General features: G+C 37.4%; 1 protein-coding gene across 4 annotated transcripts in view; it reads left to right on the top strand.

Moving 5' to 3' along the window:
* pcdh9 (protocadherin 9) overlaps positions 1-15,516 on the top strand; it is a 213,441-nt gene extending 197,925 nt beyond the window's left edge. For all 4 annotated transcript variants that reach the window (XM_058089203.2, XM_058089201.2, XM_058089202.2 and 1 more), the window contains one exon: positions 13,442-15,516. In XM_058089203.2, the coding sequence (XP_057945186.2) occupies positions 13,442-13,809 (368 nt within the window). In that variant the 3' untranslated portion in view covers positions 13,810-15,516. The remainder of the gene's footprint in view (positions 1-13,441) is intronic.
* Positions 15,517-17,447: the final 1,931 nt, after the last annotated feature.

Raw genomic sequence — 17,447 nt, 5'->3', positions numbered from 1 at the left:
ATTCCTCCTCCACAGAACGTTATATGTAGATGGCACAATGCAAGGCAGGTAAAGTTGACTTGGCATTCACCAAAAAGACACTGCTGTCACACTGTCAAACAGACAAGTGTGATTCGTCACTCCACAGAACACATTTCTTCTGCTCCAGATTTTCAGTGGCACCGTGCTGTATGCCACTCTAAGGCTTGGCAATATGCTCGGTGATGTAAGCCTTGCATGCAGCTGCTCAGCCATGGAAACCCATGCCATGAAGCTCCCAGTGCAGTTTTTTTGTCAGAACACTGTCTCTCCCTGCTCTCAGCACGTAAATTACGGCTCACGTAACACACGCACTACATGCGTAATAATATAACGCTATGCCACAAACGTAGGAATGTTCCGATCAAGCTTCTATGCTGCCAGTAACAATCCATGAGTGAAATCGGCCGATACCAATGCAGATCACATACGTCACATACGTAGAGTGTGAATGCTTAAATGTACTACTGGCTATATACGTAAGCGTCACCAAGGTTTTTTCTTGTGAGAGGTACTTTTACAAAATGAAAATGGCCAAGAGCTACTCATTTTCGTAACATTTATTTTCATATCTTATTTCAAGCCAAACAAAGTCAATATGGTTGTTTTACTTGAACATAACATAATGCTGGTATCCACAAATCAGGTTTTGTATTTCACATTTTCGCACATTTCACATTCACATTTATTTCTAGTCTTCTCACATTAACTGAAAATCTGAATAAAAAGCAGGTTTGCTCGCATCTGCTCTGCCCCTCGTGCCGTATCCGCTGCCTTCTGAACTGCACATGCAACTGATTCTTTCTTCTGAAAGACAAATGCCAGCACTTATCAGTCAGTTGTCAACACTGCTGAAATCAGTGTGCACAATGCGCAATCCAAACGCGGCGCAAATGCTCACTCGTCACGGTCCACATGCGCCAATTCATATATTGTCCATAGGTATGAATGTGAGTGTGAATGTTTTTTTGTCTATATGTGCCCTGCGGTTGGTTGAAAATGGATGGATTATTAGGGACAATGCATACTGATCACTGTCTGCAAACAATACAGATGTGAAACCGCTAGTTTAAATCTGTAGTGCCCCGGCAGGTAACAAAAAATAACAATAAACAATGTAAAAACAAAATACACAATAGACTATAAATGGCACAAATAAACAGCACATGCAAGGCTATAAAAAGGCTAAAAGTGGTCACAGACATGGTGTTGTTTCGTCCACTTTTTGAGATTGATTTTGAAGATGGTGTAGGTCTGAGAGACTCTTATTAGTGATGGTAGGCTGTTCCAATATTTTGTTCCTTTTGTTGATAGCACTGTTTGTTCAAAAGTGTTGCCTCTGTGGTACCTCACTGTCCGCACTAGCTATGGCCCTCGTGCCCATACCGCTCACAACCTTCAGTTGGAGGGGGAGGGGCAAGCCCATGGAACAAGGCATGCATTTTCATTTTTTTTTTAATCAAAAATTTTAATAGCATTTTTAAAAAGAGATTATATAGGTTTAATTATTGTGCCAGCAGCAAGAGGGGGGGTATTACAGCGTCTAAAACTAAAACACCCTTGCATCCAGCGTCATAAAAGGTCTTACATGTCTGACGTATATTTTGAATGTTAAGTAGACTCTAATGTCAAATCTAATGTCAAGCCTAAATATTTAAATTCATTAACTAGAGTGAGCGCCACATCTTCCAAAAAGACATTGGAGTGCATTGTGACTGTGCTAATGTCAATAAGGGTGAAGCTAAGTCACAATCAAAATGAATACCACCGATACAGCTTTGCCAATGATAATTACTTTGTAGATACACTGACATTAAATTTGCAAACCTTGTCTTATCTCAAATGCCAATACAGAGACTGCTGTCAGGGTGTTAAAGACCCTTTTTTGCAGCTGTGACATTTTCACTTGTATTTATTGTGGTATTTGGAGTTGACATTCATGACCCCAGAGTCCTCCCTAATCTAGATCCCCACTACATTACTCGATACCAGGGGTCTCAAACACGCGGCGCAGGACACTAGCTTGAGGCCCCCGCCTTGATATGAAAGTTTAATGTTAGTGCAGCCCGTGCAAGTTTGATATGGATGCTGTATGGTATCATGTACCCAGAAAAAAATATTACGTTTGATTAATGTTCATGTTAAAGGTTAAATAACTGTTAATAGTTATCCTCCCTATCCGTGTGGAAGTAGTAAGTTTTTGGCTTTTTAAGTTTAAAGGAAATAACTTGAAGGCTACCGTTTAGGTCGCTAGCTCTCTAGTTTGCGAGTTAGCATGTGTCTCAAGACCCTGCAGTTGCGCAATATGTTGTAAATAAAAAGAGTATAAATGTGACTATAGTCGTGTTTTGTCATGTCTACAGGGCTCTAATAATGCTTTGTTCATTTTAATCTGAAAAAAAAAATTGTCTACCCACCAACTATATGTGGTTTCTTAAGTTTTTAGTATGTGCCGTTTTATTATTATTATTATTTATTTATTATTGATTGATTGATTTTCTTTAGTCTCGATTTGTTTATTTATTTTTCATCTTATTTTGTGTAGAAAAATAAAATATTTGAGAACAGTGGAATGTTTTATCAGAGCTTTTCTTGTAGAAAATTGGAACCAAAGCGAAGTTTTTTAAATGTTTGTTTTTAATAAATGCGTTCTTTTTTTTTTTTTTTTTGAAAACCTGATGCGGCCGAGTCTCACCCAGACCCGAGCTCCAGTGGCCCCCAAGTAAATTGAGTTTGAGACCCCTGCTCTATACTATCTTTGTAGATTAAAAACCTGATGAGTAAAGATGCTCCAAACAGGGTTTTATGCTGCCAATATTGATCATCCATGAGTGAAATTAACAGATCACATGGATTAACTGTAAATATTTTTATTTTGTCATGAGTGCTATTGGGGTGCGGGGGGGGGGGGTGTCATTTCACTTTGCGCGACTATTGTTGTCACAGGGACTAAATACCTGCCCTGAGGTGTGTAGAGCAAAAATAAACAATAAAAAAAATCACGCCATATGCTGTAGTATGAGCTACTTTGAGGATAAGCATAGTGTCAAATTCCACCAGCAGATGGGAGTTGTGGAGGATGAGACGTGACAAGCTTCCCTTCCAGTATACTGCAATGCCTAGACTCAACAGACTAGTAAGCATTTGTGTGCTTCCCTTCTGGAAAAAATCATACCAAATTCTTTCAAAAAAAAAATCATGTCATCAGGGTCAAATAACACCTTTATCTTATATGCATAAACAAACATATAAATTAATTTGTAAGAAAAAGCCAAAACATGTTTTATGAAGATTTGGAAGAAATCTGTTCTGGCTCGTAGAAAATTTCAATGGCTAATACGAGTAATGTCCCGACTCATTTTACCTAAGGATTGGAAGTTTTCCTGACAGGAGTGGATGCAAGCTTTGGGTTTATCAAACAGGAGGGTGGGCGATGCTTTCCACTGTAGACCTCTGCTTTCATGATCATCTCTTCCGCTGATGCCTCCTGACAAAACTACACAGTTTTAGTAGTTCCTGTTCAGTATGTATCTTTTACAAAGCACAAAACCGTGAAGAACTGTGTTTGAGTCTCCAATAAGGAAACTGAATATATTGTTGTTGCAGTAACATACTAGGAACTGTGGAGTGAGTATAATGTCAAATGTATGTCATTTAATAGGCTGCAGTTTCAGATCTTTAAAAAAAAAATCATGTTGTCCTTATGAAAGATTTCCAAAGATATTATGCAATGTTCATTTCTGTAACTGTGCCCTACATAGCGTACCAAGCTCTACCAACTGTTGCTCATGTCTGAAACAAAATTATTTTTAAAAACTTCTGGCAGTAACACAACCCACAGCTGTAAACAAAATCATTTTGTTCACAGCGTATAATGAGCATGTCAGCGGTTAGCATCTCCATGAATGCCCTCTATGTTATGCTGCTGCAAATTCCATAGATAGTTCACAGTTCTTCTCCAAAGTGAAGATGGGATTTGAGTCGGAGTTACAGTAAGTCAAAGTACCACATCCATTGTAATCATGTTAATATAGAAATTTGGTTAGAAAGAAAATTCATGGTTATGTTCGATTTGATACTTCAGTGTCACGGTTGGATATTTTTGAGAATAAATATTCATGCATTTTTAACTTGTATTTTATTGACATTACTGACATTTATTTAAACTCATTTAAATTGAATGTGCATGTTCAGGATGCCCACGGCATAATTGGTTTGGCAAAGTTTTACATGGAACTACTTTCTACAAATGCAATTACTTACCGCTGAGATATTTTATCCGGAACGCGGATGAAAAGGTTGAAAAATGCTGTGAAGGAGCAATCGCAAATCAAGAGGTGACTGTGATATCAGCAGCTTATCCTCACAAGGGTCGCAGGGGTGCTGGAGCCTATCCCAGCTGTCTTCGGGCAAGAGGCGGGGTACACCCTGGACTGGTCGCCAGCCAATTACAGGGCACATATAGACAAACAACCATTCACACTCACATTCATACCTATGGACAATTTGGAGTCGCCAATTAACCTAATTAACCCACGCATGCACGGGGAGAACATGCAAACTCCACACAGAGATGGCCGAGGGTGGAATTGAACTCGGGTCTCCTAGCTGTGAGGTCTGCGTGCTAACCACTTGACCGCCATGCCGCCCACATTTGATATTTGATATCTGATATTTGTGACTTTGGCTACAATATTGTTTGATGTGGTATTGAACTGCGACGATTGTATCGAACGGTTCCATTCATTGGTCAAATGCACCCCTAATAGAGACCCATGACAACATCATTCCGCAACGTTGAGCTTTCAAGCGATGCACGTTTCCTGATGATGCACTCCACACAAGTCAAAATGTTATGTGTAATATGAAACCCAGTAGCTTTTGACTGGTGAATAAATGATACTTTCAGTACCTGTCAACTGCAATCATAAATTGATTGCATTGTTCAAAGTTGAAAACAAAAACATTTGTCATGGAAAAATATGAAAATGTAATTCAGTTCGTAATAGGTTTGGTGTTTGTTTCTTTTTCCCTGAACTCCCTTTGCCTTTTCTCCTCATCTTCCAACTTTCTCACTTGTCTTATAGATCTCTCTGATCACCCCTCACTTCCATTTTCATTCTTTTTTTTTTCTATTTTACTCCCTCTTGCTCTTCATCTCTTCTCACAAGAAGCTGCTTCCTGGCCTCAAAGGAAACACTAGAAAGGATCCATCAGCCAGACTAGTATTCTCCAGCGGCTGTATCCAGCATGTTGCTGTGTTCTGTTCTATCATATTTATCCAACCTAAGATAGCCTTTACTCTGGATCACATGTCCTATTTTGAAATTCTCTGCAATTCTTCATGAAGCTGCATCTACAAACCATCATTCCACTTGTACATTTCCTCAAGCTATTCGTAACATATTTGCTCTAAGTGTGAAGAACACCTATGAACAAAGTCAGTGTTTATTCATTCATTCATTCATTTTCTACTGCTTTTCCTCACAAGGGTCGCGGGGGGTGCTGGAGCCTATCCCAGCTGTCTTCGGGCGAGAGGCGGGGTACACCCTGGACTGGTCGCCAGCCAATCACAGGGCACATATAGACAAACAACCATTCACACTCACATTCATACCTATGGACAATTTGGAGTCGCCAATTAACCTAGCATGTTTTTGGAATGTGGGAGGAAACCGGAGTACCTGGAGAAAACCCACGCATGCACGGGGAGAACACAGAGATGGCCGAGGGTGGAATCGAACCCTGGTCTCGAGCTAACCACTCAACCGCCGTGCCGCCATCAGTTTTTATAGTATTATTAATTTGTAAACACATCTGCACCATTTTTCATCAATTTATTATTATTATTATAAAATAGTTTTTTCCCCTGTAATGTGTTTTGCTGTATGCATCTGTGTACTGCTGGTAAATGTACGTACTGCAGTAATAGATGAAAGGGTCGTAAATAAAACCTGCAGCAGATTTCAATAATTGGGAATGGTCTACCTTGTGGACATTTGAACAGCAGCTGTAGAGAGCAGTCTGCCATCAAAAAAATGAGCACCATTCATTCCCAAATAACAACATCTGGGCATGCTTAGCAGCACAGAAAAATAAACAAGCCCTATGGACACGAGATCCCCCCACATTCAATCGCTTTTTACTCCCTCTCCACCCGTTGGTGGTGTACGGCTGGCACATCAGTACTGATAGAGTGCATCCAATTAATTAGCCAAACACTGTCTCATTAGCAATAGCCAACAGACAAAAACAATAATACTCTTTAAACAACCTTCTCTGCTCTTCTGTAACCTCTACGGTGCCGAGTGGGAGGTCTATGAAAGATGCAAGTGAATGCTGCTCTGTCCAAGTGTCCATCTTTAAACAACGATATTGCTCTCGGCTAATATTTATTCAAGTCCTTCTGCAGAATTCATCAGACCAGTTCACCGTGTGTCCTCACAACTTCCTATCAGGAGAAAATATAATGGTTTTCTTTGTCTTTTAAGTTATCCATCTTTGTGGACATCTGCAGCATTTGCACAGTGCTAGGAGCAAAAGTCGGCACCTTCTGACACAGTTCTGAATGAATCCCTTGCATTCGTCAACACCTGTGCCTCTGTGTTATTTAAATCACTCAAGGCTTTGCACCCAGCAGGAGCTATTGGCTATTTTATATGATTGTGTTTTGTACTTGTAAACAAGATGAAAGTTTGAGCACAGATAATCTATCTACCCATCTATCAGCCATTGTGACGGAGACAAACAACACAAGTTCAACATAGATTCTCAGCTGCAAGATAGTATCCTGTGTTGGAGGTCACTGACTCTTAAGCAAGGTTGTTGCAAAAGATCAAAGAAAGAAGGGATTTGCTTTGGTCTGTAAATGTATCCATTGATTTTATGGACACTTATTAGAGCAGCCATTACCAAATGGTGTACCTCGGTCCAGATACAGACCCATTCATGGCCATCTATGGACCCGTGACCAAGTCAAATGAATGGGGAATATATTAACCGACCAATCACAGCATGCAGACATGATGATTTCAGTTATTATGGTTGCGTCACATAGACATAGACTTTCTTTATTGTCATTGCACAATAACACAGCAGTGAAATAGCCAATGAAATGTTGTTGCCTGGCTCCCGTGTAATAATAAATAATAAATAATAAATAATAAATAATAAATAATAAATAATAAATAATAAATAATAAATAATAAATAATAAATAATAAATAATAAATAATAAATAATAAATAATAATGTGGAGAATAAATAGATTACATCAAATATGAACAATGTACAGCATAAACAGTAATTTGTACAAATAATTTAAATTATTTAGAATACATAACAATAATTAATACAGCAAACATTGTGACATCATTGTGATTTGAGACAGTTAAATTGTTTGTTTACTTGACAAGAAGTGAATGAAAGAACCATGGCTTGCTGACAAGTAAAAAAAAAAAGTTTAAAAAAGTGTACATTTACAAGTGAATGGACAAACCGATATATTTTCATTTTTCACTGTATCTCATATGCTCTGAAACTGTAGCAATGGTCAAAAGCACAAATGTGACGAGACAAAACACAAATCTATGTAAGGGAAGTAACCACCCAAGTCACTCATGGCGGCTACCAGTGGCGGAGCTAAGGGTGGCCAGGCCCAGGCAATATGCCCATCAATAAAAGTGCATCTTGCATGAAGTGCAAGCAGTTGGTAAGTTTTCCATGATCACTTTGGTTGGTCTAACAAGCTTGCCGTGGTATAGTGGTTAGCGTTCTGGACTTTGGGTTCGAATCTCCACTAGTAAGCACCATCGGTATTCGTCAGGAAGGGCATCGGGCTCAAACCAAAAATCAGTATGTGGATCAAAATTATCCGCTCTGGTGACTCCGTAATCAGGAAAAAGCAGAAAAAAACCAAACAAACTTTGGTCGGTCTAACAAACATGTTAACAATGCCATTACTGAAAAAAAATGTTACACTGTGTAAATACATCAATTTAATTATCGATAGAAGTACTTTAAATCAAATTTGCAAACAATTACATCAGATTTGCATTTTATGCAAATGGTTAACAATTTTGGAAATATGCACCATTGTTTGTTGTTTACTTTGAGTGGCCCAATTTGTTCGACAAATAGACTACTATACTGTATTGTTCCTCTTTCACCTCATATTTGGTCCCAAATGGTGATACTAAGTGGGAATGCATAGAGGTAAGATTTAATGACGTTATTGAGTGCTAACATGCATGTTTGTTCCTCAACTTTTATTCATGCAAGCAAACACATCAAACAGTGACAGACTGTGAAGTGGTTATTACTCATCAATGTCATGCAAAATGGTCTTAACGACTAAAAACAAGTAAAACTGGTTACTTTAATAAATTCACTAATAAGAATCCAATTATGCTGGGGAATATACAGTTTGGAAAGCCATGTAACAAGAGAAAAGTATGAAACTCTGGTCGGCCCATCGATATTATTAATATCCCTTGATTACAGCACATAAAAATATACAAAAAGGTTTGATTCAAGTGTCCTCCATTCTAAAGTTAAAATGCAAAACCACAAATACATCATTACTACACAGCACTATGAACATTCTGTCAGTCGCTCTGATTGAAACTGTACCATGTACAGTACATACACTTCCTTTTCCCTCTTCCATCAGCTTCTCTGTAAGAGCTCCCCTGATGTATATTTACTTGTCTACCATCTCATTTAAGGAATTCATCTTTCTGTCTCATGGGTGCCATTATTTTGCTCTCAGTTTTTTTCATGCAACGATGATAATTTGTGCCTTGCTAGGGATTTTTGTCTGCCAATTACAGCTCCCCGTTATTCTGATGGTCTGAATGTTCCCATACAGAACAGTGTGTGACTGCATTGCAGGCGTCACATTTCTTACCATCAAATGCCAGACAAATGGATCCAACACCACAATCTCATGTTTAGGCCACACAGATTAGTTTGAGGTTCTTATCAAAGGCTCAAAAAACATTTGTTCAAACATTTGTCACATGAATGGGCAATCGTCAATACCATCATTTAGCATAGTTAACTGGAAAATGTCCTACTGAGCAGTTTGAAGGACTCTTTGTGCTCATGCCGTTACGACATCATTTGTGGCAAATATTTTGGGTTTTTAAAAACCCTTTACAGTCACAAGTCTGCAATAGTCGTCTCGCAAAAACAACTTCTGCATCTTTCACACTGAACATATGACAGACATCAGAGAGCACAAAAATATTGGTGATACCAGCCACAAAGAACAAAAGAATATTCAGATTCTTCAGATCAGCCGAACTGTCAAACAAATACCCTTAAAATATACTGCAACATGACTGCTGGTGAGCTTAAGCCCAAAACTAGAAATAAACCCCAACTAAATCCTTTGTGCTCCATGGGATTGCGGAAAACCTTTGGTGGAAGGAAAAAAAGGCTCCCAAAGAAACAAAGCCGGAACTCCTATTGTGTATTTGGCCTGTTTTTGATTTCCACTCCTGTGATCTGATCCTCGTCTTCCTTTTATCACAGGCAGTCACTTGTTGGTGCTTTTAGCCATCAAAGGTGGTCGGAAGAGGTTAAAAAAGGACAACACTCTTAACAGGAGATAAAACCAAACCCTCAGTGCACATTAAAAAAAAAAATACACAAATACAATGCAACAGTCTTAAGAACCAAATTTTTTTAAAAATCATTATTGGATAATAATTTGTCATTAAAAGATTATCCACAATCCCAATGTGCAACAAGAACAATATTTTTTTTTTTTTGTTTGTTCTAGATGGCTAGACTGTTTATTGTTCAGCTATATGTGTATGTGTGTATATAATTTTGTAGGAGTAATACCGTACCGCACAATCGCGCATGTTACGGAACAAGTTTACCAAGTAACTTGAGATATAAACCAAAATAGAGGCTAGCTGAAGAAAACCTAATAAAGTGGAGGCATTGTGACAAACAAGCAGTTTTTAACTTCCCAATTGCAACATGTGAAGCACCGCTGATCTCATCTGTGTCTGCAACGCATCTCGGGAGGGGAGGTCGCTGTGTGTGACTGGCCAATCATAGAGCATGAAGAGTGAATGCATAATGGGCATTTTGTTAACACGAATACGGATAATGACGGAATATACTCGCTTCATACTCGTATCTGGCAAATATGCATTATCCGTAATGAGTGTCCAGCTTATCCCTTGCACTCAAGAAACATGTAATGCTTAAAATGACCAACATGTAAATTATACTCTTTAAGTTACATGGTTGATACATGGTTATAGCATACATATAGACAACATTGTTTATTTTATTTTATTTTTTTAGAGAGCTTTATAAGCGGAGTGCATCCCAATTAGTACAGCGTGTTCTTGTCTCACAAAGAGACTGTGGATGATGAGCAAGGTGCAGTTTTTCTTTAAGCATGAATTATTGTATATTTTATTTCCTCCAATCAGATTTGTAATTGATTATATCTAATTAAATATTTCCCTATTCATTATGTAATATACTTTTGTACAATGTACACATGTAGTGCCACTAATATACGACAGAATAAACATTTTCCATGCTTCTGTAATACTGCATGCTTTGCCTTCACAAAATAGTTACTGCACATTTAATTTAATGAGGATAAAAACAACCCAGACAGGAGTTTGAAAACAAACCTTTGAAATATTACACAGCTTACCCACCAACCAATTAGCTATGTGTGAAGGAAAGAGACAAATTAGGACAAATACCTTTCTTTTTCTCTTTAGGATGAAAACAGATAGATTCATTACCTTTTGATGCTTGAAAAATCAACTGACTGAATTAGTTGCTTCTTTAAAAAACGGGGTCTCAACGGAGAAAAATAATCTTCAAATGACAGGGTAATGGATTACATGCCTGCATGATGTTTCCTATCACCTGATGTGAAGGATGTTTGTCATGTTTTAGTAATGATTCGTGTTCATGTGTGAGGGATTAAAAGTGTGTCTACAGTAAATTAAATTAAAATTTTTCGACCGTATGAAAAATCTCTGTTTGATGCCCTGGCTAAACCTGAAGCTCAATTGTTCCACTGAAGTAAAAAACACTGCAGATTATGATGACTGTCTCTCCACTGTGTAAAGCATCGTCAAGGTTATTTTATTTTCATTTTCATCACAGAATATAACTTTCCTTGACATTCCTTGACACAGCAATTGCGCTGTTTACCATTTGGACTGTGTTTAAAGAGAGAAAGCATTTTTGCCTTTGCTACTAAGAAATCCAGACAGTGTAAATACCTGACAAAAAATTATATTGAATCCACATTTTGCCAAGATTTTGGCTTTTAAAGACTGTTGTCTTAGAATGTTTGGCTCTCCCTCTGTTTGACAAATCTTCATTAAATTACTACACATTACACTCAAGCCTCATTCAGACTCGGTCACTTACCTGTCATGTGTGATGGGAGAACATTGTGTGATAAATGAAACAAGTAATCCTATCTGCCAGATAAAGGGTGGAGGCGAGTACAGATGTAATTATTATGCTGTCTAGACTTTGAAATAAAAGGCTGAGATAAAATATTAATAAATAATTTTATTTTGATGAAGTGATGGCCAATTTTAAATAAACAAACCAAGACTTTAGTTTATTATAGCTAATTTGTATTAGTTTATTGTACTATGGTAGTTCTAAAAGCAATTTATTTATACTCACTGCTTTGGAATGGAATGAAATGGCCTTTATTGTCATTATACGACGAGATTGGAGAGCTTCTCCTTTCAGTGCAGTAGTCAAGTTTAAAAAAAAAGTATATAAAAGTAGAGTAAAAAAAAGACAATTTAACAAGATATGTACAAGATATATACAAGATATCCAAAATATACACATAGTATTGCACAAGTTGTGCTTTTTTTTCTACAACATGAAATGCTAATAATATGCAAATTATCATCTATCGAACATTCAATAGTGACTTTACTTTTTACTGAGGCACTGGCAACAGTGGTCAGCATGTTGGAAGATCTGGGTTTGGATCTCCATTGCACATCTCTGTGTGGAGTTTGCATGCCTGCAATCTCCCCGTGCATAAATGCGTTTTCTCCAGGTTATCCGGCTTCCTCCCACATTCCAAATACATCCACGTTAGTTAGACTCTAAATTGTCCATTGGTGTGAATGGTTGTTTGTCATTTGTCTCTTGTCTCGGTAAACAAACTGTAGATTATTTAACCAAATGATTAGGTAACCGAGGTACCACTGTATTCTAAATAGTAAGTTTAGCTTCAAGCCCTCGCAGATGGCTTTCTCAACCAGAACTAAGATAACTTGTGTTGCTGTGAGTTGAGTTATTACCGGAGTGTATCGAGTCTCGACTGCCAGTCGCTGTGCTGAGCTGAATAAACTGAAGATCCTAGAGAATGTGCTGAAGGACTGAAGGTATTTTTATTGCTATATATACAGCGTTATCTTGGCATATGCGTGTCCCAACTAATGAATGTTTTTTGCATTCTCGGCTGCAAGCTAAAGTTTGGATTACAAAATGGCAGGCATAGATGACAGCAAAGGGAATTTATTTGCATTATCATTATTATGTATTAGCGTTTGTGCTTGAACTGCTGTGTTTGTCAGAGGACAGAATAAAACTTGCACGTTGCAAGGCCCACCATGTCATATTCCCACGTTGCTGACATTGCCAGACCAAGAAGTATAATAAAGTGTGTCTAAAAAGTGTTTCTTTAAGTGTATCTTTGTGAAAAGAGTATTTGGAAGTGAAGTACAAGCTATAACCCTGTTTTCATTTCACCCAGTTGTTGGGTGTTTTTACAAACCTTTGTTTGTAATGTTATTCACAACTATATTTTGTGAGATTATTTGCTTGAAGAGAATGACATTTGAGTGATGGACAGTTTACCTTACCAATGTCTACTTTTTGTACATTGTGTTTGTTGTTTATATACTGAGGTAACAAATAATTAATAATAATTAATAGTATTAATTAACCTGATTAAATATTTTAATCTATTGACAACCCTAGTTTTAAAAAAAATCTAAGCAAACATATAAACTTTGTTTCACTATTTAATCAGCATTCAGAATGATGATTAAAATGTTCGTGGTTGTACAGTATTTTTTTATTTTTTTATTTTCACTTTCCGAGCTGGGACTCGCAAACTTAACTTAGACTTAACTCCTTCAAAATAATACTACGGTGCTTACTTACAATGTCACATGGGCCACGGGTTGACTCTCGATGGGCAGCTATGTGATATCCAACCATGTCTTGGTACAACTTGCTTTGTGCATTTTTGTAAAAAAAAAAAATGTGTGCTGTTAAAATGATTTAATCCCAAGCTAAACATCAAAAAATAAATGTCCATGGTAAAAATAGTTTTGATTGTCACTGACTTTAAATAACTTTATCTGCTTTTCTTTTTCTCACTTCCCCAGACGGCCCACTAGGACCTCGCGGCCTAATGGAGGCCTCAGAGATGTGCACACAGGAATGCCTCGTTCTAGGACATTCGGACAACTGCTGGATGCCTCCAAATCTGGGATCCTACCAGCAGCACAAGTCACCCGTGTCCAATTTTGGATCTCAAAGGGAATGGGGTCCAAAGGATAAACTTCTCAATGGACATACCTTGACTAGAACCTGGAAAAAGGAGAATGGGCAGTCAGAGCATTTTGGTGACAGGAAGCAGTTTGGCAGTGGAGAAGGACACTTCAACAGTACCGGCATGGCTGATATTCCTCTCGTCAGTTTAAAGTCCTGCCAGTCAGCCTCCTGCCCAGACAGCCCTAAGGACCAGCTTTAAGATGGACTTTGGTCCTGTATTGTCCGATATTGTGAGAGGTTCTTACAACTGGACACAACAAACAGACCAAACGACTCACCTGAGATCTTCTAGGTTTCTTTTTCCCCCTTTTTCCTTTCTTGCATCATATTTTTTGTTGTGATGCTTCTGCAGTGTGTTAGCCACATGTATAATGTAGGCCAAAATACTATGGAGCTTTTGCAGTGTTTCCTCCAAGTCAACATTACTGAGGCTATTTCTATCGCTCTATTTCTTTTTTTTACTGAAGCTTCATGGATTTTTTCCGTTTAATATTTCCTCCCTCTCTGATTTGCAAAGAAAGGACAAATCTAATGGGGAGAAAATGAAAAGATTGAGAAAAAAAACAAAAAACAAGGGTGACTGATATATACCCGTATGTCATGTGGTTGTTATTGAGTTGTTCTGGACTGTATTGTTCAACACAATCAAAGAAAAATGAATCATATTTCAAAAGGCGATGAAAACAGTGTAAGTGGACACTTGTTAATTCTGTCACTGTCTGTGTGTTTGTAAATAAGACCTATTAACCACACCCTTGTACTGTACCTGTAACAACCACGGTGATTAAGGCTGGTGACTGCTGTTATAACCATGATATAATCAGGATTTGGAGCTTTAGATGTGGTCACTATGCGATCCGGAACAAGAAACACAATCGGTTCTACGCATGCTTAGAACACGTCTACATCCGCTTGGCCTATTTTTCAGCAGTCACATGTTAGGCAAGCCGAGTTGTACTCCATATTAGGGATGAGCGAGTACACAACTATCTGTATCTGCATCTGTATCTCTTCACCAATCTAAATTATCTGTATCCGTACTCAGAGTGGATACGAGTACGTATCCACCTGAAGTGGGTGTGGTTTAATTGGAACTAGGCGGGGCTTATTTTAAATCCAAAATTGGCATGGATTGATCAGAAGCTGCTATATGTATTATTTATTATTCAGCTATACACATGTGTGTAAGTGCTCCTTGAGACTTTAACTATTTATATATATAATAATTAATTAATGGGCAAACATGATTGCATGCCATGAGCTGTGTGAGGTTGCAAACATGGCAATGAACAACAATAATTAGTCAGCCTTGCTGACTGTATTTTTCTCAAAAGCACCTCTTTTAATACTACAAGCAGTTTTTCCAACTGACTTTATATCAAGAGCCATGATGCACGATCGTGCCCGCTGTTCAGTTAAAAACACTGTGTATTTTATGAAATAAGTTTAAGATTGCAAAGTGCATGCTGCAACATATTGAGAGGGGAGTAATATAATACCAAATTATATACAATATAATATCATGCATTTATACTTCATCTATGTGATCGGTATTGGTTTCGGTATCAGCCAAATTCACTCTTATTGGCACCATAAAACCCTGATCGGAACATCCCTACTGGTTACATTAAAATATCACTGTATTTTTTAAATATATTTTTCTGTTTATTGATATGTATTACACATGACCGGATATGACATAAATTGACTGTTGTGCATGTGTGCATTCGCTACACATTTCCTACATACATCAGTCTTGGAGAACAAAGACGATAGAAACAATTGCATGAAAGTCTTTTAACTCATTAAATCCCAGCCATTTTGCAAAAGCCGCCCCTCTCGAATCTGGATGATTTTGACTAATTTTGCAATGCACACAAAAAAGTTTGTTTCTAACTTTTTCCCTTTTTTTTTTTTTTTTAGTAATTAGCAGTAGAGCATACAGTCACGGAAAAAAAAAATATTAGACCACTTTGTTTCTTCCTCTTCTTGTTCATTTCAATGCCTGGTACAAAGGTACAGTTGTTTGGACAAATACAATGATGACAACAAAAATAGCTCATAAGAGTTAAATTTTACGAATTACAATGTTACAATTATTTATGTAAGAATATAAGTGATTTTGTAAAAAAAAAAAAAAAATTGTTATCATTATAGCTCTCCAAAGAAATGGTTGTATCAGGCATTAAAGTGAACAAATAAAGTGAAGGTAAGTTGCAGGAAAATATCAGTTCTCAACAAAAAAAAATCTCACATTTGCAACTGAACTGTGTGTGTGCATCCGTTAAATTTTCCTTTCAATATGTAACCTTCACGCAACACCTCTGCCTCTTCCGAGACCGACTCTGCAAGCGGCAGACACAGAGGACCTCAGCGGTGCCTCATTCACATATACTTTGCAATTGGGAAGTTTAAAACGGCTTAAAACCGCTTAAAACTGCTGTTTTTCATCTGGTGCTATAAAGTCAGTTGGGAAACTGCTTGTAGTAATGAACGCGGTGCATTTGAGAAAAATACAGTCAACAAGGCTGACAGATGACTTCCCTTTTTGCCATGTTTGCATGAATCACCAACTTCACACAGCTCATTAAAAATAACTAAAGAATAAAGTCTGAAGGATCACACACACACACACACACAGTACACACAGAGCTGAATAACAAACAATGCATATAGCAACTTCTGGTCAATCCATGTCAATTCGAGATTTAAAATCATGTACAGATCGAAGTCCCGTGTGCTGTGGTTACAGCACACCCACTTCTGGTTTATGCCCCGCCCACTCGATACAATAATTTAGATGAGTGAACAGATACAGATACAGATAGTGGTGTACTCGCTCCTCCCTAATAAATACGTCTTTGGTAGGAAATGTGTTAAGAGTCACTAAGAAAATAACCAATGTATTTAACCTGATATATTACAGTGTGGCTATTGACCATTTATGTTCATACATTTCAAATATAACTACCACAGCATGTGACGTCGCAGAAGTGCTATTGTGAAAATTTGCGAAAGGGAAGTGATGCATGTCTCGCACATGTGCAGAACCGATTGTTTCTGGTAAATATGTGTAGTGACAAGGTGCACAATGATCTTTAATGTGTTTGCAGTGTTTTTTTTTTTTTCTTTTTGAAATCCCCGGGTCAACTAAGTTATTTTCCATAATGCTCAGTGTTCCTCATATACCACATATTATTGAAATACTATAAAGTCACAGATAAACTTTTTAAACAAAATGGAAAAAAATGTATGGAGGATGTCAGTGCTCTCAATATGTGCATTATAAAAGCAAAACGTTATGAAAGCTCTACTTTATCAACTGATTTTGAAATTGTCCGTTACAATTGGATAGCAATATATTTGTAAATGACTAAATGTTTTATCTGCTGTTGATCTTATTGCTGTATAGATTTTACTCAAATTGTGATTTAACTCAGTAGAATCCCGCTGTAGTACTTGAAATTTACTGATGTATGTATATATATTATTTCCACATAGACTCTTATTTTCCATATGTTAAAAAAAAAACAAAACACAGGTTGAGAAAATATTTTAATCGCTGTGCCTTCATGATCTTACTAAAATTGCTCTTATTCAATAATGACAAAATGATGGCTAGAATAATTTTCCTGTCTAATAATTAAATGCCTTATGCATTGACTGTTTGCCAAATTGTGAGACATAATCAGGCAGGTATTAGAGTGCAAAATCAAGTTACAGGTTTATCAGAAAAATATAAAGGCATGTGCAGAGAAAGCTCATACGTCGTCCTACTGTCTGAAAAGGTTTGTTTTACCTCCACAGCATGGATGGCAAATTACACAATGGAAACAG

Source organism: Doryrhamphus excisus, linkage group LG13 (genome assembly GCF_037039965.1).
Source record: "Doryrhamphus excisus strain RoL-2023G ecotype Guam linkage group LG13, RoL_Dexc_Guam_v1.1, whole genome shotgun sequence".
Classification (NCBI taxonomy): domain Eukaryota; kingdom Metazoa; phylum Chordata; class Actinopteri; order Syngnathiformes; family Syngnathidae; genus Doryrhamphus; species Doryrhamphus excisus.
Note: the sequence above shows the minus strand (reverse complement) of the source record. Positions and strands in the feature narration are given on the sequence as shown.